A 27,054-nucleotide genomic window follows, 5' to 3' on the forward strand; every position below is an offset into this window, starting at 1 on the left:
GACATTTTGATGTTTTTTTTTATAATCTAACTCCTGAACAAAATAGAGGATTTATACAGGAAGAAAGATAAAACAGGTAGCATTTTTGTTTTTCATTTTCACTTTCCCCCTTCCCTTCTTCCAGGTCTTTCCCCTGCCCCCCCCCCTCAGGGGGAGGGGTGGGACCCAACAACAACCCAATGTTCCTTGATGGTCTGAGTTGTATGTTTATGTATTTTTTAATCTGGTATATTAAATATAAATTATGTCTTTGCTCCACTCCATGTCTACTTTTTTTAAAAACCTTTGTGTGTGTTTTTGTTGGTTTTCTACAAAATAGGCTTTGTTTTTGTTTGCTTTTTCTTTTTTCTTTTTTTTTTTGTAAAACTTTCTTCCCCTCCCCTTTTGTTCCACCTGGTTCTGCTTGGAAAATAGTTTTTGTGTTTTGCCATTTTTTTCCCACCTTGGCAAAAAAAACAAAACCTTGGTGTACGTGTTCGTGTGTGTGGATAGGGAGGGGGGGTAAAAACCGAGAAGTGGTTGGGCAGTTGAGGGGATCAGGAGGGATGTATGTGGGAGGAGGGAGGGGATTCTACATCATGTATACGAGTAGTCTATGTCTGGAATTCCACCGTCTCTGTACCCACGGGTTGTGCCGTAGCCGATGGTGTGGGTGCTTTTGTAAAGACTGGTTCCATTGGATGGGAATATGGTATGGATGACGTACTCCTCCTTTGCCCGGTGTGGGTTGATTGGAAGCATCTGCAACCCGGGGCCTCTGATTTCCAGGATGGAGTTGTCCTTCTTGGTGCCCGACTCCACATAGTCATCTTTCTTCCGACTGCCTCGCTCCCGTGTCAGCAGCTCTCCCGTCCGGTGGACATACCAGCAGATGGCAGCCAAGACTAGGAAGAGGAAGACCAAGGACACCGCCCCGCCAATGATCCCTGCCAATGGCAGCCCAGCCATTGGGTCCATGTTTTGCTCATGGTTGAGGGTGGTGGTGGGGCTGTACATGTCTGCCGTCTCGGCCTTGGCACACACTGGGGTCTCATCAGGCACATAGGTGCTGCCCGTCTCCATGGTGACCATGCAGATGATATAGGTGGACTTGGGCTCCAGGGCTGTCAACAAGTACTCTGTCTTGTCGCCTTGTACCAGGGTCTCTGTGATGGAGCCCACGGCTGGGCTGTGGCCCAGGCGCAACCAGCTCAGGCGGAAAGAGGCTGCCGGGAGCATTGCCTTCCAGCTGATGCGGATGCTGTCAGCGGTTAGCGGCTTGACGTTCAGAATCAGTGCTTTGGCTCCAGCCCCGGTGGCCATTGGGTAGTCAACATTGGAATCTGGCAGTTGGATGCCAGGCCTCTTGGCCTTGAGGGTGAAAAGGGAGCCCTGCGGGGTTGTGACAGCAGCATTGCTGGCAGTCGTCTTGGCTGCCACCACCACTCCCGAATTGCTCTGCGGGCCCACGTCAAAGCACTCATCCATCTCATTGGTGATGTCCTTGATGGCCATGCCTCTGACCTTATCGGGGCCTTGGCACATCAGCCCTCTCACATTCACCACAGCAGCCCGGGCCTTGACCCAGTCCCTCAACCACATGAGGTTACAGCCACAGTACCAGGGGTTGTTCCTCAGCAGGAGCTGGGAGAGACTGTCAAGGTCATCAAAGAGACCCTTGGGCAGAGTGGTCAGGTTGTTGTTGGACAGGTCCAGCTTCTCCAGTTCCCTCATCTTGGAAAGGGTGTTGTAGGGGATGTGGCTGATGGCATTGTCTTGGAGGTACAGCTTTTGCAGATGAGCGCTGGGCAGGTTAAGAGGTGGGGCTGCCAGAGAGTTGCGCACCAGCGAGAGCTCACTGAGGTTCTGGAGGCGGCTGAAGGTGTCATCTGCAATGCGCTGGTTGGCCAAGAGGTTGCCATCTAGCACCAGGCGCCGCAAGCTGATCAGCCCCTTGAAGGCATGGAGGGGGATGGTGGATATGCGGTTGTCGTCCAGCCTCAGTTCCTCCAGGGTGCGGGGCAGGCCAGAGGGGATGCTGCTGAGGTGGTTGCGAGAGAGGAAGAGCAACTTGAGGCGTGTGCTGTCTGCAAAGGCATCATCTTCGATGCTGACAGTGGAGACGGAGTTGTCGTCCAGGTGCAGCTTCTCCAGGAGAGGGATGCGCGCCAGGGAGTCTCGGGCGATGGTTCGGACGTTGTTGTCCTGAAGGTGAAGTTCCCGCAACGAACGGGGCAGATTGATGGGGAACTCATCCAGGTCATTTTCATAGAGGTAGATGACCTGATGGGAATTGAATTAAGAGGAAATTCAACAGGGCAGAAGTAGAGAATGGAAATGATGTGCAAGTTTTTGTTTTTTTTAAAGCTGCATTTAACACTTCCTCAAACCTGAGCAATTTGGGTTCCAGTTAGTCCATATTAAAGTGCCTGTCATCAGCCTAGAAATCATGAACTTACCACAAGGAAAAGGTGTTTAAATTATTACATTTTTTAAAAAATAGGACTTGGCATTAAACAGGCAAGGGAACTTGAGCTTCAAACCTAGTGTGTAAATTCCAACCCTGTGCTAAAAATCAAAGTATGCTGCTAAACATACACCAGAACCCTTCTCAAAACCAAAAATCCACATGGAATCTAAAATGTGAATATATTTTGAATTCCAACATGGATTTGGGTGTATCTACTCAAAATAAAAAAGAAAAAGAAAAAGTTTAATTTCTAGCCCCAAACATTTTCTCCAAAGTCTAAGGACCTGGACCAATTGGGCACTGTGGGAACCTGCCTTTCATGGGGTCAGACCACTGGTGCATCTAGCTCAACATTACATCATTTAGGAGCAAGGAACCTGTGACCTTCCTGATATTTCTGGAATACAACTGCCATCAACCCTAACCATTTTGGCTGGGGCTGATGGGAGTCCAACAACTCCCAATTCTGGTGTATTCCCGTTAGCAGTGGCATTTTAAGGCCTTGGACAAATTAGAGGTATTTATTGGCCTCTGCTCCTTGATATCCTTTTAACTGAAGATGAAAAACATTGAACCAGAGCCAATTTTTTAAATAAAAAAATACATTTAAAAATAATTAAAAACAATAAAATTTAAAAACAGATGCAATCAAATCACTTCGGGATACGCCAGTCAAAACACAAACATTTTCAGCAGGCATCTATAAGTCTGCTATTAATATTTCATGGGCTGGGCCTCACCTTTAAGAACATAGGAAGCTGCCTTTTATGAGGTCAGATCATTGGCCCACCAAGTGCAATATTGTCTATATTGACTGGCAGCAGCTGATGAGGGTTGGAGACAGAAGTCTCTCCTAGCCCTACTGGAGATTCCACTGTGGATTGAACATGGGACCTTCTGCATGCAAAGCTGATGGTCTAGCACTGAGCTACAGCCCCCTTCTGGGTCATAGCCCAGTGTGTGCTGGGGGGGGGGTGTCTCAGTTTCAGTCCCTGGCATTTCCTGTTCAAAGGCTCAGGTAGCAGTTGATGCAAAAGACTCTTCCTTCTCAGACCCTGGAGAGCTGCTGCCAGTCAGAGCAGGCAATAGTGGGTGAGCTCTAATCTCAGATAAGGCAGCTTCTGATACTGTCACGTTTACCTGGTGATTTTTGCATGTTGAACTGGTCTTGTGAATATTCACAAGTTCTGAAACAGAACGTCCTGAAAACTTCTGCAAATAAGTAATTTGAAAGAATTGGGATGCGATGGCAAGTCACCATAATCTGGACACACACTAAGACAGCCTTCCCCAACCTGGTGTCCTCCACTTATTTTTGGACTCCCATCAACCCTGGCAACTGGCCATGCTGGCTGCGGCTGATGCAAATTTGGTCCAGCCACATCCAGAGAGCAACATTTTGGGAAAGCCTGTATTACAGTGTCCACAAGACTGTAGTTCAAGACACCAAAGTCTGAGCAAAACATTATCAGGTTAATCCTTGGGGAGAGGGAAAGTGTCCATCAACGTAAGTTTCATAAACCAAAGATTTCTACAGCTACTATTTAAGAATTCTGAAGGGGAGAAAAAGTTGGGTCAAGCCACATTCAGCCTCAGCTCATTAATGAAGATCAGCCACCCTCTTTCCAAAAATAAAGTTCCCCGGTTGTACAACCTGAACATTTAGCTTTTTCTTCAAGGTGGAGGGGATGCCGGCATTGTTGATCTGATTGTTCTGCAGGTATAGGGTGGTGGCATCATCCGGGATGTCAGCTGGGATGGAGGTCAGGCCCCGGTCATTGCAATAAATGAAGCCGTTGTCGCAGCGGCAAACAGATGGGCAGGTGGTGCTGTCAATCACTTCGCTCAGGAAGGCAACCAGGCCGTAGCAGAGGAACAGCCAGTCACGCAAGTCCATGGCAGCTGCTGTTGTCACCACGGTGGCTGTCACCACAGCGGCTGTGGGTGAGGTGGTCGCCATGGTTCGCAGGGGTGGTTGGTGCTAGGCTGTCCTGCGGTTAGGCTTTTGGAACCTGCAGATGAAATGTTTTTATTTTATTTATAGTCTTGGGTTTTTTTTGTTTTGATCTCAAGGTGAAAAGATGCAGGGGGAGCCTAGCACCCCTGCCATGCAGTTAGTTTCCCCCCCTCCCTCCCTGACTACCAAGTTAGCATTTAATTCAAAACCAGGGCTTAGCTCCAGAATATGTCTTCAAATCCAGGGTTTCAACCCTAGGGTATATAAAGTGCAAACTCATTTATATATGGAAAGCCAGCATGATATAGCAGATGTGGGATGTTGCAAAGTTCTAATCCTCACTCAGCAAGCGATCTTGGACCAATTCACTCTGTCTTAGCTCAGCCTGCCTCCACAGGGTTCTTGTAATACTTGAGTAGGGGCAAAGCTGGCCAACATAGTGCCCTCCTGATGTTCTGAAGTACAATTCCCATATTTCCTGACTGGCCATGCTGTCTGTGGCCGATGAGAGTTGTAGTCCAAAATGTCTGGAGGGCACCACCTTGAGTCCCTTAAGAACCAATGTTTTATTAAGTGACGATAAGCATTTGCAGAGCGCCTTTTCCCCTCAACGTAGCATAAACCACAAACAGCACCCACATGACTTTGATTAGACTGGACTGAGTTTACTGTACAGACAATATGTGGTATTGCCTGCCCCATACTATGCCACTTCTGACTGCAGGTGTGTCCCCCTGACCCCATCATCAAATGTTCCCTGCTTGAAAAAAGCCAGCACTGGTTGGAGACGGTAAAGCTGAAACCCTTCTCCTTGATGCACTTGATTTCTATGGGCATTGGAAGGTTTCATTTCATGCAGGAGGAGAACTCATTCATAAAGTTTTCTCCAAGCCATGATCTGAAGTGATAAAAAGTCCAGGAAGAGTTACTGTTTGCATGCCTAAATGGTCTCCATTAGGGCCTTGAATCTGGTGCCAACATCTAGCAGGATAAATAAGACTGGGAGAAAGGCCCCACTAAAGGTGTAAATAACTGGCACATGCTAACAACTTGTGTGAGTCAATAGACACAATGGGGAAGTTGTGTGTTAACCTTGTTAGGAAATGCCAAAGTCTGATAGCTAAATACCTGAAAGGCTTTGAATGCCTTTTAAAACAACAACTTTAATTGGTGTGAAACCATTGATTGCATTTTTAATTGGATTTTAATCAGAGTCATGCCTTTCCCCATGAAAGGATTTCAGTGTTGATGGTGACCTGGGCATTTGTTTTAAAGTCCCAGGATCAGAAGGGTACCAGTGGAGATCATCTAGACCAGGTGCTGCGGAACTATAGCTCCCATCATCCCCTGCTGTTGGCTGTGCTTACTAGGGCTGATGGGAGTTATAATGCCGCAATAACTGGGAAAGTCAATGGTTTTCCACCCTGATCTTGACTGACTACAAAGCAGGAGGAAAAGACCATAAGAGAAGGCTGCAAGAATCTCAGCTTGGCCTGTGTGTTCATTTTGCTGGAACAACTACAGTTCTCAAATGCACAATGAGTCTTACCCAGATCCCTGCTCTGAATTTAGCCAAAGTCCTGGGTTGGCCTACAAGCTTTATTCAGGTTCCTCAGCTCTACTGGCTTGCTGTGTCTTGTTCAAGACTATCTGGATAACGGAGAATGTGTTACTGACTAAGGAATCCTCCTGCATTTGGAACAAGACCAGTGTGTGGAAATCTGCCACTTTGCCATAAACTTCAATATGCCTCCTTCCCTGCTAATCCCCTCCACCCCGAAAGACAGCATGTAATAGAACAGGGGTGATGGCATTGCACATGCTGCTTCTTTGCCACCCACAAAAGGGTGAAACTATCTTGGTCTGTCATCTTTACAGTGCATGGTCTCTCCCCTTTTGGAGACAAAGCTTAGTTTAAGTTCTATATGGTCCTCGACACACCTTGTACATAGATTTTTTTGTATGTGTGATTGGGATAGACCTGTCAGAGTGCTGGACATGTCATTTGCTCAGAGATGTTAGTTGCTGAGAGCCACACTAGCAGCCAAGCACATGGTGTTGCCATGCTGGAAGTTGCCTATTGGTCTTGAGGCTGAGCAATCGGTCACACACATGTTGGATCAAACAGCAAAGGGAGGGTGGTGGTGGTAGTGGTATAGACTAAAAGTTGTATCCAGTGTTAGTACTACACAGAGTGGACTCATTGCCATTAATGAATGCAGCCTAACAGGTCCACTAATTTCAGTGGGTCCAGTCTTTGTTGAATACAACCCTTAATAAAATATCAAGAAGTTTCAAGTAATTTGCCAGGTCTGCTTGGGCTTTTTCAGAGACTGGCAGTCTGATTCTCTCTGTATCAACACTGCCAGTCATTTAAGTCTTCGGTATCCACTTTCTCTCTTTTTCCCATTTAACTTTCTCTTGGGGTTGTGAGTTAAGTGGGATGGGAGTAGGACTGGGTTTTGGTAGAAAGGAAAAGGGGGTTATTAACAATCACAGTAATTTGTTTATATGCAAAACACACACACCAGACAAACACTCTGACAATGGGAAGCAATTCGGTATTTTGAAAAATGTAGCAGGTGAATGCATTTTTTTTAAAGTATCTTCTCTTTCCTTCAACCCTCCTCACTCCCCCACAAAAGAAAAAGAAAACAAGGGACAAAGTCAACTTGGATCCATGGTCTCTTTTTGGACATCTTAGTGTAAACAGCACAGAAATAGCCAGATTTATATCCTGGTGGTTTGATACATATAGGCCAGACCTCTGTATTTCTACCACCAGATTGAAAGAAAGGGAGCAGCTCTGCCACCCAATCTATAGGCGCAGCTCCCAATGCTAAACCCTTTTGGTAGCATCTGTCAGACTGGAGAAGCGGCTTGCAGTGGCATTATAAATCCCTCTTAAGACGACCATATAGAGTGGGAAAGCTGACATGCAACAATCACAACCTCTGGGAAGCCTCAGTCTTGCATACATTAAGACCCCATTTACACCATACATTTTGAAAAGTATTGTACCATTTTTTTATAGTCACGACTTCCCCCAAATAATCCTGTGAAGTGTAGTTTGCTAACTACACCAAAGGATTCATGTGTTGCCTCCTGCCACTTTGCTTTTCAAGTGGGGACTTCTAAAGTACTTCTTCACCTAGTAGTTCAGCTATAGAATTTGCACTCACAAATAACTTTTTTCAGACAAATAACTGCAGGATACAAGGCTATCAGTTGCCATTAATAGCCATGGTGGCTCCATTCTTCCTCCTCTATTGGAGGCACTTATGCTTCTGAATACCAGTTGCTAGAGAATCATAAGTGGGGAAAGCACTGTAATGTGCAGAGGTCCTGCTTGTGGACTTCTCACAGGCATTAGATTGGCCATTGTGAGAACAGGATGCTGGACTAGATGGACCACTGGCATGATCCAACAAGGCTCTTCTTAGATGATGAGGTTCACATCAGAAAATATAAGCCAGGGTGGGCCGCCTGTGGCTCTTCAGATGTTGCTGACCACAGCTCTCACAGCCAGCATGGCCAGTGTCAGGGATGATGGGAGCTGTAGTCCAAAGAATAGAGGGCCAGAGTTTCCTCATCCCTCTAATTAGATCTATCTATCTCCTCATGCAGCTGTGTTGCATCTGCAGGTTTTGGGGTGGTGTTTTTTTTGTAACCATGCATAATATCTCTAAGCACTTGCAGAATCAACTCAGAATTTGGGCACACCAAATCTGGTGGAGTTCCTTTTGGCGGAAGGAGGTGCATAGAGGCTTGGCTATTTGACCAAAGTTGTTAGATGGCCTGAAGTGCTCTTCCCCTTCTGCTGAAAATGGAAATAGCAGCGTTTCAGGAGTTGGATGGGGGGCTGGGCGGGGGAATGAGTGCCCTTGCAGCTTCCTCACTGCTGCTCATCAGATTCCCAATTACATTGCATAAAAGACCTTTGGAGAGCGAGGGAGAAAAGGCTTGGCTTCGGAGATGGAGGCCTGAAAGGCGCCTGTCGCTTTAACCACCTCTTTTGGCTGCTCCTTTATGCCCCTGTTGTTTATATTACACGGTTTATGTAGCCTATCAAATTAAGGCCAGTAAATCGCTTTGCTTTATGGCCTCGGTTTTTATTCTCTTGGATCTCTCCCCGAGAGTGGGAAGAAAGCAAAGGAAGCAACAAAAGAGGGGGTAAGGAGTGGTGGAAGGAACAAATGGAAGCTTGGCAGGGCAAAGGGATAATAGAATCATAGACCTGTAGAGTTTGAAGGGACAGTGAGGATCATCTAGTCCAACTCCCTACAATACAGGAATCTTTTGCCGAATGTGGGGCTCAAACCCACGACCCTGAGATCTGTATTCTAGGGCTGTCTCCCAGCTGTTGCTCTTTTATAGAAGGGATTCACATGTCAGGAATGTAGGTATAGTGGATGAAAGGGCCTTGGCCCAACAAATCCACTTTAACAACAGCAGAGTTTTTGCAGTTAGAAAAGAGATGGAGAAACACAAAGAAAAGTGTGGGATGACAACAGAATGGCAGGAAAACCTATAACCTCCCTTCAAACAAAGAAGAATGACTGTTTATTAGTTGTATAACCTCAGTGCAAATAAACCATTAGCGAAGAGGAAGCACTGTATAAACTCCACAAAAGCTTTGTGCAAGCAAATCAGGATGAATGCTAAATAAACAGGTTATCTAGGAAGAGGAGGATTTCAGCTCAGTAGCTGAGCATCTGCTTTGCATGCAGAAGAGTCCCCTGCAGAAAAAAACCCCCAATAGGATCTCCAGGTATGGCTGGGGCAAGACCCCTGCCTGAAACCCTTGGATGCTGCTGCCAGTCAGCGTAGCCAATACTGAGCTAGATGGACCAGTAGTCTGACTTGATATAACGCAGCTTCCTAGAGGAGACTTTGGCCTATTCCTCTTGCCATAGCATTCAGTGGTGATGATGTTAGAGTGCTTCAGAGTCTTAAAGGACCTGAGTTAAGATGGGACTGCAATAAAAAGAGAGTGCTTAATAAAAGAAAAAGGAAGAGTAAAATCCCATGGTTGGGGGCTGTTTATACACTCTCCTGCACCTCCCTACAAGAAGATACTCAAACGTCTGTGCTAAGGGAAGCTGAATTCCACATCTGTAAAATCACAGCATTGCAGCAGTGTGTAGATCAGTGGCAGAGCATCTGCTTTGCATTTAGAAGGTCCCAGATTTGATTCCTGGTATTATTGGTTAAAAATTGGGCATCAGGTGACAGGAAGGACCCATCTTTGTCCAATACCTTGGACAGCCAGTCAAGAGCAAGCTACACTGGACAAATAGTTTGACCTGGTAGAAGGCATCTTCCTAGGCTCCGTATATGCAAATAACTTACGGTCTGCATTTATCTATCTTTGAGGGCTGAGAGACAGGTGTCTGCCAAATGAAAACTTATATTTTCTTGTGCTGGGTGATTGAAACAAAAGATGCTATTGGCTCCTAAAAGGTTAGATTTTTAATTTTGTTTTGCATTTTGCTGTTGGGGAGTTCTGCTAGGGCCATGGCTCTGTGGCTGTAGAAGATTCCCAGTTCAATGCCTCTTCAAGTAGGGCTGGGAACATCCCGTCTGTAACCCTGGATAGCCTCTGCCAGTCAGTGTGGACAATACTGAGCAAGGTGGACCAATGGGTCTGACTCAGTACAAAGCAGATTCACATGTACAAACTTCCTTCTGGTCCTGTTCCACCCATTTCTATGCAATTCTTGCAAGAACAGCTCCTTTTTGTAGCAAATAAAATACATTTAAAAGGGATGGGGAAATGAACTCAGAGCAGAATCACTTTTTAAAAAAAATATATAAACAGATTCATCTGTTCTCTCTCCCTGTTAATTCACTCCTTCAGTCGCTAATCCATTGCCCCAGCCTCCGTGCTTATCAAGCTGTTCTCCCAGCCCCACACCCCACCACATATGCTCCATCCATCCTCTGTCCTTCCAGCTTTGACTTTTCATCCCTGCTTCCCCCAAGCTGGGCACTCACTCATGCGGGACACTGGCAGCTTCCGCTACAGGAGGCGACACTTTACAGGGCTCCTGCGCATCCCTTTTAACCTCGGCTGAGTTAAACTCCTTCCAATGTTATTTTTTACAAGGCCCTTTTCATGGAAGATTTGAGTCGGCAAGGTGTCTTGCTGGGCCAGTGCCCATTAAATCACTAGAAACCACTCACTTGCCTTGACTTCATTATGCATTCAATTCCTCTATAAATTTTACATTTCCTTTTTCTTTCTCCCACCACCTTCTTCCACCCCCCCCCCCCACTTTTCTATCTCCCTCTGGCTTATTCTTACTTTGGCCATATTCTCTCCATTATGGAACATAAAATCCTTTATAGCCCAATATTTCATGGTGTCAGATAAGAGAGACCAACTGGACACGGTTTCCAGTCTTTTTGCAAAAAGCGGTGCAGATCCCACTAAAATAAAGTCACCGTGGGATTTCCCTTCATCCCTCCCCCATTCAAAACTTCCCAAATTGCTGTAGACAATGTTTTTAACCTTTCAGGAGTGGCTCTGAGCCCCACAGCATGATACTGCTGCTAAGCGGGCTAATGCAATCAATCTCTGGCTGTATTAAGGGATGAGATTACTGGGAAGGGAGACAGGACTGGCTACGGATGAAGCAGGAAATATGGAGGAGGGGACAGCTACAATCCTCTTCCAACACTGTAGTAATCTCACCCAGCATCGGTTCAAATATTTGGGTAGTGGGGTGGTCTCTTCAGGCAAAGCCTCCTGATGGGGAGCCATCGCTTTTGACCTGGAAGAGGCAGAACATGCAGTCCAATCATTTTATCAACCTGCCTTCAGCCTTCTCAAGTGCCCCAGGCAAAGGGGATAGAGCAGCCCTGTTTCAGATATCAGTACTAGGTTTGGGGCCCTCCCAACAAATGCTTCAAATAATCTGTGGAGGACAGTTCTCTATTAGTGCCTATTAGGCACAACTGCTAAATAGAACCTTGCATGTGCTATGGCAGTATGCTTCTGAAAGCAATGTGCTGAAGATTGCATGACAGGGAAGGGCTCTTGCCTTCCTGTCCAGCTTGTGGAGTTCCCTAGACACATCTGATTGGTCAGTGCTTGGAAATAGAAGGCTGGCTAGATGGACTTCTGGTCTGACCTAGCAAGGCTTTCAAGAACGCAAGGAGGGCTTGCTGGATCAGGCCACCGGCTCATCTAATCCAGCTTCCTGTTCTCACAGTGGCCACCCAGATGCCTGTGGTAAACCTCAAGCACAACCTGAGCACAAGAGCACTCTCCTCTCCTGTGGTTTCCAGGAAGTGTGGAAACAGAGCCGAGCCATTGTGACTGGTAGCCATCAAAAGCCCTCTACTCCCTGAATTTGTCTAATCCTCTTTTACAGCCATCTATGTTGGTGGCCATCACTGCCTCCTATGGGGAATAGTACTTTCTTTCATCTGTCTTGAATTTTCAGCGTTCAACCATTTTCTATGGTTGCTTCCACATGACCTGATTATTGAGCACTCTTTTTTGATCCGTTTGCACAAAATTTGAACATTAATTTTAATGAGCCTACCCTGAGTAAGACTAACCTTGAATACCACTTCACTGGTCTGTGTAGCTCAGTATTGTCAACACAGATTGGCAATAGCTCACCTGGATTTCAAGCAGGGAGGCTTTCCCAGCCCTATTTAGAGATGCCGCAGACTGAACCAGATATCTTCTGAATTCAGAGCATGTGCTCTACCACTGAGCTATTTCCACTTTCTCTAACCAGAGCAATGTGGACCTAAATCACCGTTGGACAACTGACTTAACTGTGAAACACCTTCACAGCACCAGTTGCTGCTTTCTCCCCTATGTTACTTCTTTTGCAAATCCAGTGATGATCTCAAAACCACTGCATGTCTAGGATAGCTATCTATAATGTTAAATAATGCGGGGGGGGGAGGGCGGTTGTATCAGATGCATTCCTGGCCTAAAATAAAATTCTGCAAGCCAGTGTTAAATCATTTTTTAAAAACCAATCAGAATACAGAGTAAATTTGGTTACTGTTGTGGCATGGGTTCTGCTAGGATTAGGCTGTAGTTCACAAATGGATTAGCTCCTACCATAATGTCACACCTCCACCTGTATTATTGAGGTGGTTAAAGAGCTTTAAAAGATTAGGCTCCTTCCACTCTTCTGAAGAGCTTTTTAAAAGAGGGGAACAGAGGCGATTCTAATCTGCCCTGGCGATTGTGAAAGCCTGTCAGGATAGGTGGATGTGGAATAAAAACAGAACACAGGAGTGTGTAAACGCTTCCATGAAAGTGAGCTTAAAAAATGGGGAGAGAAATCCGCCATTTAATCCAACCATATGCATAACAATGTTTCATGGCAGCCAGGGGCTAATCTGTATTAAGTGATCTTAAATATGGGTGCCAATTTATGCAGTGCTGATTGAGACCTGGTTAAAAGTGAGCAAAATGCCTGTTTTTATGAGAGGGTAAATGTGTTATGTGGTGGGAGGAGGCCTGCATATTGGGGCTGGGTGATATATGGTTTTCAATATCCTGATATATCACCAGCTAAACATCGCGATATCTGAAATAAGATGGAGCTATGTAGAGGTGAACATGGTTATGTCCTGGCAACTAGGTTACAGGTCTAAATCACCACACACTGATGAAATCATCACTTTCTTCAGCAGACAAGCCATCCAAACAGGACTTTGGTTTGGGGCTTGGATACCAAATAGTGGTATTCAGGTCCAGGACAATCCAAAATACAGTGATGAGACATATTGAATACAAATAATCTGGGAAAATATTAAACAACAACAACAAAAATCTAAATTTGATGCATATAATTATATGACAATTACCTCAATGATAGCATGCTTCAACTAAACCATTAAAGATTTCTGGAGAATATATTAATGTTCTATGCAGTTTTAGGGGCAAATTTAAAATTTACAAAAGTAGCGGATATAGTAAAAATATTAATTAAACTTGCATATGATTAACAATTTAGTCTGTTTTCTACTAATTTAAGAATAATTTATGTAATTTACTAGTGTCAAGTTGCATCTCCTTCCCCACTCTGAGGGCCAACTGCAATTGTATGCATGAGTAAGCCCCACTCAGTGCAGCTACTCACTTCTACTTTCCTGGAAATAAGCCCCATTGAATTCACTAGGGCCTGCTTCTGAGTAGACACGTATTTGCTTAACGACAAGCACCTCCCCTCCCCATCATTTTCACCTCACAACAACCACCCAATTTCCCATTTCCAGCATCCAGGTAGCAACTGTTAAATCTCCCCCCTTCATTTCCCCCTATTGTGACACAGAAGGGCCCCCCCAAAGCCCCCATCCCACCAATCTCTGCTTTTTTATCAAAGGAAAGGAGGAAGGGCAAGCAAACAACGAGGTAGCATCCTTTAATTATTATTTTTTTAACTTCTTCCTTTTTACATGAGGGAAGCTATGGAAGGCAAACCAACAATGTCTTACACAGCAACTTGTCTTTTTTTGTTTTTACTTTAACACAGGGGTGGGGGTAGGTGATCAATCCCAGCCTCAGAAGGGTAGTAAAGGCACCAGGAAGGGGAGAGAAAGGCTTTTTGCGCAGGCATGCATGCATGCACGCGCGCACACACACAGACAAAAGGGGAGATGGGAATAAAGAAAAAGAGTTAAGTTACAGGGCAATGTCTTTTGTTCTTACTCTGAAGAAAACAACCCCAGTTTCTTATTTTGGGGGTGGGTGGGTAAGGAAGGGGCAAAGGGAAGAAGGGGGCTCCCAGCAAGAAGCCCCGAGCCAGCTCAGACCAGTATCTCTGTAAATCACACCTTCAGACCACTACTAGCCTGCTGAGCCGGGGCTTGCTGCAAAATCAAAAGAAGTTGTTTCCCAGCTACGTACTTTCATAATCGACACCTGCTCTTGCAGAGGCAGCTGAGCTGAGCCAGGGCTCGAAAGAAACATAGTGCTGGCTGCTACCTCTGCTCTTGTGAGTCGCTTGCTGCTCCTGCAGGAGGCAGAGGAAGCACTGAAAAGCACTGGCCAGCTACACGGTTTTCTCAAAATCGTGATGTTTGCCAAATAACATTTTATGAAACCGCTAGTGTGTTGTGGACTTCATAACCGACTTTGAACGATATATTGAAAAATCGCCCAGGTCTGCTGCATACTGCATACTTGGTCACCTCCATACCATCAGGTGTTTTGAGGCAAGGATTCGAATGCACATCAGAAATTTTAGGCTTGCACAGTTAAAGCGGATTAAAGGGCTCTCTTGTAGTGAGAAAAATATGCTTTGTAAAAACATGGCCTTTTTGTGGTTAAGGAAGCGTTCGGGAAATGTGCTGAAAAGTGCGGGATGAATCGATGATTACCAGGAAGACATAAGCATTGCACTAACAAATTGGGATGGATGTTTTTTGTCGTATAACCTCCCTGCAAACAAGTAAACAAATGCTCCCTAGAGACTGAATATAATTTAACTTCTGCATAAACTTTGTGCAAATCAGGATGTATGCTCAATAAACAGGTCACCTGGAGGACATCCTTGTGTGGTTTTATAGCCTTCCTCAGCCTGGTGTCCTCTTGATGTCTGACTACAATGTCATGACCGTTTGTCAGGGATGATGGAAGTTTTAGTCTCAACAGCATCTGGATAGCACCCAGTTGGGGAAAGTGTAGACAGGGGGTATGACTTTTACTTAGGGTGTTGGGTTCAAACACCTGAAAAGCCCTGCCAGGTGGCTGCCAGCTGGGGTAGACAACACTGGGTTACATGGCCAAATAGCCCGAACTCCTTTAAGGCAGTTTCTTATGGTCCTGTTGTACCAATTCCCTGGGAGGGAGGCAGAAAGACAGATCTCAGTGGTAATGATTTATATGCCAAAGGTTAGAGGTTCAACTGGCTTCTACCAGTCAGAGTAGACAATATTGGGCTGATTATCTTATACCAGGCTAGGATATATTCTAACAGAGAGATCATGGCTCAGTAGCTGAGCACATGCTTTTCATGTAGAAGGTTGCAGCTCCAATCTCCCAGAGTCTCTGGTTAAAAGAGGGATGAGGAACCCGTAAACTAATCCATGAATGTTACTGTAGAAGCAGCAGCTTATGTTTTGTTTTTATCATTTTACCAGCAGACTTGTACCTGGCACTGCTCAGGAACTCCCAAAAATCTGACCAGTTTTGAAACTAGCTATTGCAGCAGTGCATCTTTGAAAGGTTCAAACCACCATCTTGATTCAAAATAGTGTCCAATGATATTCAAACATAGGAACCCGAATGTCTGACGCAGCTTCCGCTTGAGTGCAGGAAGCTCTTGCAACCAACCGGAAGCTGCGCCTTGGTTGTCGAACGTTTCAGAAGTCGAACGGTCTTCCGAAACGGATTACATTTGACAACCGAGGTTTGACTGTATCTTAATAATTGTCCAAATGCACAGTGAACAAACAAACAACTTTCAAAAAAATATGGTGCCATTTGTTAGTACAGTGGTACCTCGGGTTAAGAACTTAATTCATTCTGGAGGTCTGTTCTTAAGCTGAAACTGTTCTTAACCTGAAGCACCACTTTAGCTAATGGGGCCTCCCACTGCTGCTGTGCCGCCGCCGTGTGATTTCTGTTCTCATCCTGAAGCAAAGTTTTTAACTCGAGGTACTATTTCTGGGTTAGCAGAGTCTGTAACCTGAAGCGTCTGTAACTCGAGGTACCACTGTAATGGAGGTTTATCCCCTCGCACTGCATACGTCAAGAGTAAACCTAAACCCTGTGATTTACGTATTTGTGAGGTGGAAAAGGTCAGATATCCCCTTTCTGATCTTTGTTCCACATCACACGGGCTTGTTTCCCATGGGAAACACTCCAGAGCAGAGCTGGCCTGCTTCTGCATAGCTCCTCCCCTTTAGTCTACTTACCTCCGCCTTGGGTTCTATTTCTTGGCGTGATCGGAGAGTGACTGGCAGATAGACAGATGCTTCTTAGCACAGAATTTGAGGGGTGGGGGGAAGAGAGGATATGTATCAGATGAATCTATTTTGAAATGTTTAAAATAACACGTTTTCTGGCAAGTATCCCCTTGGGTACCAATTGGTATGCATTAATTCACTTCTATCTGCCATCCGGCTATTTTTGCATTCTGCAGAATGCTCTTGTTATCTGGCCATTTGCTTGCCTCTCTCAGCATTCCTGTATTAGAAACACATTCTGCATCCTCACTTTGGTGAGTAACTCGACATCAACAGTTTCCCTTGCTTTTGAAATCCAATCACCAGATTTCTGCCTTTTGTTTCCAACTTCCTTTTCACTTTCTTTCAAGTTTGCTTTACAAAGTTATTGTAATTGAGGTATCTAAGAGCCTGATACCTTACTAGGTTAAAAAACAAAACAGTAATATGTGATCAGCACCTTTGCAAGATAATTAAATCCACTTTGTAACCCTTCCCTTAGCTTTTCTGCACACAAAGTGCCTTGCTTTCACCTAGCAAACTTGAAGCCTTAGAAAGCTTTGCTGAACCTGAGTGATTCATATGAAAGTAGGTGAGTCCTAAGTTCACTCTAAGCCAGTGGCTGGATGCTGGAGATAAAGAGGGAAGGGCTGTAGCTTTCATGGCATGGTTTGTGAACTGCCCATGCTCCTCCAGCTGCCCACTGTCAGAAACAGGATGCTGGACTTCACATTTCATAGATTTTTCACACAGCACATAGTTAAACTATGGAATTCACCTTACAAGACAGAGTGGTGGCCAGAAACTTACAGCTCTAAAATAGGGTTATACAAATTCAGTGGCTATGATCTACCTCCATTGTCAGCAGCAGTCTGTCTCTGAATACTTGGGAATCACAAGTGAGGAGGGTTGCTGTTACACTCAAGTCCTGTTTGTGGGCTTCCTATTAAGGCACCTGGTTGGCCACTGTGAGAACAGAGTGTTGCACTAGAGGGGCCACCACAGACTTGATCCAGCAGCCAGGCTCTCCTTATGTTCATATGGCCCTTGGGGCTGATCCAGAAGGGTGGTTCTTCAAGTTAACATAAACTTTGCTAACTCTGAGCTGCTCTGAGATTTAAGAACTTGCAAGCACACGTTTGGGCAGATACCTTGCTCACTTGACAAATGGAGAAGAAAAGGCGTTATGCGTGTGGGAATGGGGGGAAAGATTTAAATCTTATACTGAGCCAGAAAACATGTCTCTGCAAAGCGATCCGTGCTTTTGCTTGTATCCGGTGATGAAAATGGGCACAAAGTTTCGTGGAAGTATGTGAAGTAGTACTCTAAAGATCTTACTTTTAAAAGGTAAGTTAAATACACACAAAAAGGTGTTCTCAGGGTGTTGTCAAGGGAGGCTTGGTGTATGGTTTAATTTCCTGAGAGGGGACTCAGGGGTTGGAGAAGCATTCCTCCTTAGAATCATAGAACTGTAGTGTTGGAAGGGACCTTAAGAGTCATCTAGCCTGACCCTCGTGCAATGCTGGAATCTTTTGCTCAACATGCAGCTTGAACCCACGACCCTGAGATTAAAAGTCTCTACCATTCTAAGTATGTGGGACATGCTGCTTTTGCTTATGACTGAGAAAAAAGGCAGTCTGTTTATGATCAGGGGCACTCCTGTTTAAATTACAATATTACTTCAAATCAAATTTGTCAGAGATGGTATTGGTAGGCCATCTGCTTTGCATGCCTAAGGCGTTGGGTTGAAGCCATGGTGGCGTTCCCTGGTGAGCTGTACAGGTGAGCAGGAATTCAAACAGGGTGAGATCCAGATTCCAAGTCCAACATGACAGACACTACACCACACCACACCCCAGTCTCATCTTTCTGGATGTCTGTGTTGGCAGATACAGTATTCTGAGATAGCTGGGTTGGTCGAGGCAAATTAATGATGCAACATAGATCTAACTCTTACATTTTTGCCCAGTCTTTCTTTGAAGGAGCTCAGGGTGGCCTTGCGGTTTCCTCTTGCCCATTTTTATCCTCACTACAAACCTTTGAGGTAGGTGAATCTGAAAGAGAATACCTAACTGGCCCAAGGCCACCAAGTGAATTTGATGGCTGAGCGGGAATTCAAACTGGGTGAAACCCAGATTCAAAGTCCCAATGCTATGGTCACTCTGTCACACTGGCCTCCACGTATGCCAACTTGCTGTTATACTGAAGGACTGTTAGCTGTGAACATTTTAAAACAGCAAACCCATTCAGTGCAAGAACATGCATAGTCACACACAAACACTGAAACTCCTCAAGTGACATGGGGACCAAGGGTGGGGAACTTTGGGCCCAGGTGCCTAATGCGGCCCTCAGAATCTCACTGCCTGGTCCTTGGGACCCTCCCCACACCACTCCCCCTCCCCAGCCACGCCCCCTCTTCCCTGGCCACTTTCCTTACTGCCCCTGCTTTGCGTCCTTGGCTGGAGGATTTTAACCTTACAATTATTTATTAAAGGCCCCTCCCTAGCCTTTTCTTTAGTACTCAGATGCCAAACCCTAGGGCTACACAACCTGTTTTGTGACATCAGAGCAGCTCAGCCAATGGCAGAAAAGAGGGTGTGTATGAGACACAGACACCTGTTTGTTCAGCCACACTCTCTCACACTCTTATTTCTAACAGGCCACGGGCATAACAGTCTGCTAAATAATTGACACCCCCCCTTCACTGTTTGTACTTGGCGTGGGAATGCATTATAGAAAGGGCAGGGAACAAAAAGAGTTGACAAAGATGTAACAGGCTCATCCCAGAGGCAACAATCCAGTTATTGGGATTTCCCATCTACACACACGTCTCTTTTTTGTCTTTTTTTAAAAAAGTAAGGTAAATTAGGATGATGAAATCTACCTCTCTCTAACCTGACAGCAATTTTTCAGCATGGGAAAACTGTGCTGTACTGATGCCCAGATGTTGTCGCTGCAGATGAGGTTGATCAGATGTAAACTACTAATGTTATTTTCCCCAGAAGGAATCAGTAGCCATCTGCTTTGTGTGTGTGTGATGTTGTTCTGAGTAGCTAGAATTTTAGCATTTGGCATCAACACCAAGTCTCCCCACCACCGCACCTGATTATTTTTAAGGGGTATGTGAGCCAAGTGGCCTAGGTTTTCACAGAATGTCCACCACCTGCTGATTTGAGAGAACGATGGGGAACCTGCGGCCCCAGGTTGCCTACCTATGTCTCAGGTCACACCCACACCATACATTTAAAGCACATGGATTTCCCCAAAGAATTATGAGAACTGAGGTTTAAGAGTGCTGGGAATTTTAGCTCTGTGAAGCATCAACTGCAGTTCCCAGGATTCCATGGGGGAAGCCACTTATTTTAAATACTTGTGAAAGCTCTGCAAATGTATGGTGTGGAACTGCCTTGTTTTTATGAACAGTGGCATAGTGAAGCAGGAAGGGAGTGCAGGCACTTATTTCACAGCAGGGATGATGATGTTGCCTCCTAGGGTTTTATTTGCCAATCAATAAGTTTTTCTCAGAGAGAAACCAACCGAATAAGCCAAGCAGAAGAACAGGTAACTTACATGAGCATGCATGCTAAGAGTTAAACTGACACTTTTTGGGGGGGGGGGAATGATGACATCAAAATCCTTTTATTATGACCAAAGTGATCCAAAATGCTGGGCAAGCTTTTGAGTCCACCAGAACTTACCAGGCCAGATATTAAGTTTGAGGCAGGGGAAGCCAACTTTGTATTCAAGCTATATAACATCCATATTGGTCAAAAAATCATTTCTGTTGAATAGTTTTAGGGTGCTTCCAGATAAGCTGTTCATTGTGCATTTATCCTTATTTGATTGCAGGGAGGTTAGACAATGTTGGCTATTTGTGTGTGGGGGGGAGCAGTCTGTGGGGAAGAGAGTTTGTTGTGAGTGGGCTCCTAAATCAACTTTTAATTGTGCAACCAGAATTTGCCAGCATGTGATGGAATACCACCCCAAAATAGTGCTAGCCTGCACGTGACCTTAGAGCCATGACAATGAGGGCCTTCATATCAGAATTTAGCACTACAACACTGCTTATGAATCTTGTCATGATGCTAAGTCTCTGAACAACAGAGCTGGCAACATTTGGGAGCTGAACCCCTTGGCAGCTATTGTATAGATCTGATCTGGCAGTGTGTGGGACAGGATGGATGGAGCTGGGTGTGTGTTACGATGCTTCCAAGTAAATTCAGCTTCCATTCACCACATAACTAGAGAAGAAAAGAAAAAGAAAAACAGCCCAATTCCTGGAGGAGTCTTTAATCTGCCTAATAATTCATATCGCTGCTAAATCCCTGCCCACAGCCCCCAAGTTCATACACCCTCTTCTTCCCAAACCCCTTGCCTGAAGGAACACATGTTTAAATATTAAAATCGGCTCTTGCGTCTTTAAAGTTTCCATCAGGCTTGAATGCATTCAAAGCAAAGAATATTAGCTAGGCGGAAGAAGTAAGAGTAAACTTGGGATGTTGACTCTTCCTACAAAGCTCTCACTCTCTCTCCTTTTATTAATAGAAAGGGCCAGACCTTACATTGGTATAAAGATCTGCAAAAGAGCCATTTCTTTATTTCTTTTTTTGGTCAACACCACCCATCATTCCAGCTCCAAAGCTGCAACCGTGTTTTTGCACCTGGGACAATGCAACACATTTGGTGAAAGGGTTTGAGGAGAAAGATCTGCAACTTCTGCCACATCTACACTATACATTTAAAGCACATGGCTTTCCCCAGAGAGTCCTAGGGAATGTAGATCTTCCCTCGCAGATCTACAATTCCCAACACCCTTAACCAAACTATTATTTATTTAAAACATTTACATACCACTTAATTATTCACATTTCTAAGCAGCATACATAAAAGCAATCCACAAAACAATACAATTTTACCATAAAACCAAACACTACCTTAAACTGCCTGCTGGAACAAGAAAGTCTTTTGTCATGTGCCTGAAGTTCCGCAAGGCGGGGTGGCCTTTCATTTGGGAGAGAGTTACCCAAGCTTGGGCCAACAGACTGAATGTATGGTTCCCAGGATCCTTTTCAATGTGTGGTGTTGATGTTAATGGGACCAAAGTCATTTCCAAGGACTGATGGGAATCTATCCTAGGGATGGGGAACCTGTGCCCTCCAGCTTCTGTTGGACTACTGCTCCCCTCCGCACCGGCCAGTGTGGCCAGTGGTCAGGGATGGGACTGGTAGGCGAGCAACATCTCAAGGGCCAGAGGTTCCCCCATCCCTGAACTGTGAGCTTATTCCAATAACTCAAAGCCAATTGGAAACAGTAGGGAACCAGGTTATATTGTTTCTAGCAGATGTTAGCTAATGCATACCAAGTGGGAATCTGGGCTTTTGACTCCCTTAGTTTGAGATACAACTGAGGCTGGTTTAAAGGCTGTGGATCTGGTCCTCTTAACACCAGTGGATCAGCTGTTTCCCAACGTATATCAGCTGGATATCCATTCCTACAGTTCCCAGAATTCTTTGGGGGGAAAGCCATGTACTTCAAATGTATGGTGGCTGTGACCACTGTCTCCAGTGTTTTAAGGTAGACCTGCACCTAGTTGTGATCTGGCTTGACTCCAGTGGATTAAGGCTGATCCTCAGCATGCCACGGCTCTGATCCCATTTGTTTCCAAAGAACTACTGCTATTACAACAAATGACAATTAGTTACATTAATTCCAATGGAATGAGGCTGATCAGCAACAAGTTGGGATTTAGCATTGACTCAAGTGGGTAGCGGCTTGGAAATATAGGAAGCTGGCTTGTAATGAATCAGACCATCTAGCTCAGTACTATCTTCAGGATGTGTGGCCCTCCAGATGTTGCTGAACTACAACTCCCATCCTGCCTGCCCATTGACCATGCTTGCTGTGGCTGATGCGAGTTGCAATTCAGCAACATCTGGAGGACCAAAGGTTCCCCACACCTGGTCTGCACTAGCTGGCAGTGGCTCTCTAGGGTTTCAGAAAGAACATTGCCAGTCTGTGGTCTTCTGCATGCAAAGTACTGTATTTTTTTGCACCATAACACTCATTTTTTTCCTCCTAGAGAGTAAGGGGAAATGTCTGTGAGTGTTATGGAGTGAATGCCTGCGGATGGCGGGGGGGATCGGCTGCAGTCGTGAGCAGAGGATCCATGGTTCCCCATCCTTCCCTCCTCTGTGGTTACAAAGCATAGATCCACATGGATCCTCAGGATTTTTGCATTGGGCTACTTCAAACTCACTGTCAGATCACATGTCTATGGCCACAGCATGAACCACAAAAGTCATATATCCACTATTTCATTTAGAATTTTTTTTCTTGTTTTCCTCCTCTAAAAACTACGTGCATGTTATGGTGTGGTGCGTGTTATGGAGCGAAAAATACGGTAGATGCTCTACCACCAAACTACAGCCCCCCTCTCCTTTATATATTTAGGGACCTGGCTTAGACCATTGGCCCATCTAGTTCAGTATTGTCTACCAGTGTTTCCCAGACTTGGGTCTCCAGGTGTTTTTTGACTATATCTCCCATCATCCCTACAACCTGTGGTCTGGGATGATGGGAATTATAGTCAGCTGGAGAAACATTGGTAAGCTGACAATTGACTGGCAGCAGCTTTCCAGGGTTACAGGCAGGGGTCTTTCTTCACCCTTCCAGGAGATGCTGGGGCTTAAACCTGGGACCCTCTAAATGCAAAACACATGCTCTACCAGTGAGCTTTAGCAGTTCTCACAGCTTATCCATAGTAAGTGTGGAATCTAACTCTCAACTGCAGTGGATTAAATCAAGTAGGTTTGGGAGCTGGTTTCATCTGCTCAAGATGGCGCAAGACTAACCTACTGCATGTGAGGAATTTGGGCACATTTGTTTTTGGGAGACAGACTATGTAGTAATTGTTGTAATTTTATCGTTACTAGCTGCATTGAGGTCTACTGAAGAAAGCTAGGGTACAAAGGTTTTAAAATAATAGCCAATTACCTTAAGAGAATATTTTTTTCCTCAGAGTAAGCTTGGGGATTTGAACCAGTTTAAAAGGGATCAGTCCACTGGTGGTCATGTATTTTTACAGCTTTCTTACTAATGGGAAGAACAAACAGGAGGTTAATCAGCAATAAGTTATGAAATTCTGTTATGATATAAGCAATGTTGTTTGTTACTTATGTTTTTCTTTTACAAAAATCTTAATAAATATTTATATATATAAAAAAAAATCAGCAGCAGCAGCTTTCATGCATACGCTAATCGCAAAACTGAAAAATAAATTAGATAATGCCATTGTTTCCCAATAACAGGTAACTTTAATAACAATGGTAATGAATTATTAATTTTATTACTTTTTTCCCATTCAACCCATCCTCCCAGGGATGCATACATAGCCCTTCCTGCCTTTCTTTTATTCTTATAACCCTACGAATTGGTAGGTCTTAAAAATGTGTGAATGGCACAGTGTCATCTAATCAGTCTCATGGATGATTAAAGATTTGAACTTGAGTTTCCTTGGTCTGCTCAGCTACTGATGACAGCTTGTGTTCCTGTCTGGAGATGCGAGCAGTATTTACATTTGTATCTCACCTTTATTCCAAGGAGTTCAAGGAAGTATATCTCCTCCCCCTTGCACCCCATTTTGCCCTTACAACAGCCCTGACAATTAGATTAGGCTGAGATATATTGACTGTCCTAAGGTCACAGAGTGGGCCACATTGCTGAGTAGGGATTTGAACCCTCGTCTCCCAGATCCTTGTCCAAGACTCTAGCCACTAAACTACACTGGCAGCCACAGAAGCTCTGCCATACCACTAGAGTTTTATACAGTGCCAGGGGACAAGTTGCCCATACGCCTCCATTGCTAACAAACAGCACCATAAAATTATAAAAGCAAGACAAGCTGCTGTCTATACAGTAGCATTTTTGGATTAGTTTTCTATATCTGACCAAAACCCACTGACAGTATTTGACTGGTCAAATGAAGAGGCTTGCCACACCTAATCAAACTCATCATGTCTGTTGTACAAGGCTAGGGAACATGTGGCTCTCCAGATGTTGGTGAGCTCCAGCTCCCATCAGCCTCAGCCAGCATAGTCAAGGCTCAAGGATGTAGGAAACCTATCCAATGACATCCCTGGTTTAGGGGGTGTCTCTAATTCCACCATGCAGTTGAGGATTCTAGCCACATTTTAACCCAAGCTAAGCTGCAACAATATTTTTACTAGAGTTGGGATGTCTCTGGTTATTATATTTGCACCCCATTTGCACATGTGCCAAGGTGCTCAGAACATTTCCCCCCCCCCCAAAGACTCACAACAACCCTGTATGGTAGGTTAGACTGAGTGCTAGCAACTTGCTAAGGCCACCAAAATATATTGACCGTTGAACAGGTTTCTCAAATTCAGTCCCAGTATTCAACATTTTACACACACACGCACACGCGCGCGCGCGCGCACACACACACACACACACACACTTAATAGGAAGAGGAGAGGGGTGTGTGAGTCACTTCCCCCACTGTCTCCATACACTCCACTTGCTTCTGGAGGCCTTTCCAAACTATCCCTATATGTGGGCACGAGTCATGCACAAAATCATGTTGCACAATTAAAGTTGATCTGCCATTCTTGAGTAACACCCCCCCCCCAAAAAAAAACCTTATTGTGACAAGAAAATGCACTGGAAAAGGTGAAATTAACACACGCTCAATACATCTAACCTCCATGCAGGAATGCTAAATAAACAACCTCTGCTTCAAACTTCGTGCAAACAAATCAGGATGAATGCTCAATAAATGGGTATTTGGGGAGCAAACCTCGATGGACACATCTCTCCCCTCCCCAAACCCCCTTATGTCTCTTCTATGAGATGGGGGGGGGGACCCGTAGCCCTCCAAATAGGCTTAAACTCTAGTCAGCGTGGCCAATGGCCAATTCCCATCATCCCTGACCATTGGCCAGGCTGGCTGGGGCTGATGGGAGTTGTAGTACAGCAACCCCTGAAGGGCCACAGGTTCTCTCAGCCCTCCGACAAGAAGAGCCCTGCTGCATCCCCCACAGGGTCCATCTCATCCAGCATCTGTTGTTTGTGCTGGTAACCAGCATGGTGTTTCTGCGTAAAACCCGAATACAACGGTCCTCGTCTGCTCTCCTGCATTTAGAAAATGCACACCCGCCCTTTCATTGCACTCACAACACTCTAGACGGCTTAGAATGGTTTGAGAAATTAAAAAAACAAACATAAACACCGTCGGAACCTTAAAAACCAGGGATGGGCTAGCTCTCGGGGGGACCAGTCAGTGTGTGTTGACAGGTCTCTCCTCCATGTGAACCGCTCCGCTGCCGCCTCAGACCTACGGCTTGCCCAGTGTCCAGTTTCCAACGGTGGGCAGCTAGAAGATGCCTTTGTAAAGCGGGGTAGAGGCGGCGGCGGGGAGATTTGGTCCAAGGGCCGATCTCCATCGCCAAGGCTGATCTCCACCAAGCGGGAGACCTCACCCCTACCTACTACACGCAGACAGCCAGCCAGCCAGCCAGCCACGGATCCCTGCTGCCAGGCGCCCCGGGCAATTCAATCCCTGCCTCGCAAACTTTTTCTCCCCCTGCCTCGCCTCGAAGCTACTCACCGCGCCTTGGCATCCCCGGCGACGCTCCTCCTGCCGGCTCCCCTTTTGGCAACGCGTGTTGAGTTTGTATGGCGCGTGTGGATAGCTAGGTCCTGCTTTCCCCCCTTCCCGGTCTGGGGACTGGGGGTGGGGAGAGAGCTTTCTCCAAATCCGGGCGCGCTCGCCTCCCCTTCTGCAACCAAGGCGGCAGCGGAGCGATCTCCAGCGGGCACCTAAAAACCCTCTTCCCGGCATTGCGGTGCCATATTCCGCTGCTGCCGCTGCGCCCGAATCGCGACCCTCCTCTCCTTTATTTGTGCTCGCCCCCCCCTTTTTTTTTGCTTTCACTGCCTCCGCCGCTCCGGATTCATCCCTCTCTGGGGGCCCATTTGAAGCAGCCGTGCAAACGGGAGAGCCGGGAGTGATGGCTGCGTGCAGCTGCGTGTGTGTGTTGTGCAAAAGGCCCGTTGCAGGGAGAGGAGGAGGGGGGGGGGAGAGAGGTTGGAAGGGGGAGGAGGATTTAGGACTAGGAGGCGGTGCTACGAAGCAATTCCTGGCGGGTGGTGGGAGGGAGAGATTCAGTTGCAAAGACCCCCACCCCACCCCGCGTCTTAACGTTTTACAATCTGATCAGGACCCTCCCCCAAATCACATCTGTCTCCCATCCTTTTCACTAGTTCAGATGCAAATAAACTAACAGACTACATCACTGGGTGGAGGATAGTGTACACGGGTGGAGCTTCACTGGGGGCAAAGGTTAGACTGCCCCTCCCCCACCACCCCTCTTCCATTCACAAAAAGCAGCCCCAAGATTTGTGACTGAATTCTACAGGGCATATTCCCTGAGTTAGGGTGTATAACTGGCAGACTCTGAGAGACAGACCTTCCACCTGTGCAAGTTTACTCCAAAGTAACCCCATCTGAATGCAGTTGAGACTTACACATCCCAAGTGATAAGTTGTGCAGATTGCAGGACTACAAATCCACATCCCCATGCCCCTTCCTCAGAAGCTTAGTCCGAAAGGTCACACTCCTACCCAGAGTCATAGCTGGGGGTGGGGAGCTAGCCAGGGATTTTGCCCGGTGAAGCCTCTAGAGGGGCACCATTGAGGAGGG

The 27,054-nt window shown here is 45.7% G+C and overlaps 2 protein-coding genes across 7 annotated transcripts in view; one reads left to right on the plus strand and one right to left on the minus strand.

Annotated features, from left to right (window-relative positions):
* Positions 1-26,628, minus strand: FLRT1 (fibronectin leucine rich transmembrane protein 1). Its single transcript, XM_083716243.1, has 3 exons — positions 25,960-26,628; positions 4,104-4,461; positions 1-2,262 (listed from the first exon to the last, which is right to left on the minus strand). The coding sequence occupies exons 2-3, from the start codon at positions 4,407-4,409 to the stop codon at positions 577-579; spliced, it is 1,992 nt and encodes a 663-aa protein (XP_083572369.1). The 5' UTR covers positions 4,410-4,461; positions 25,960-26,628; the 3' UTR covers positions 1-576.
* MACROD1 (mono-ADP ribosylhydrolase 1) overlaps positions 1-27,054 on the plus strand; it is a 314,807-nt gene that overhangs the window by 50,644 nt on the left and 237,109 nt on the right. The gene's annotated exons all lie outside the window — the stretch shown is intronic.

Source organism: Podarcis gaigeae (genome assembly GCF_964106915.1).
Source record: "Podarcis gaigeae genome assembly, chromosome: 16".
NCBI classification, from domain to species: domain Eukaryota; kingdom Metazoa; phylum Chordata; class Lepidosauria; order Squamata; family Lacertidae; genus Podarcis; species Podarcis gaigeae.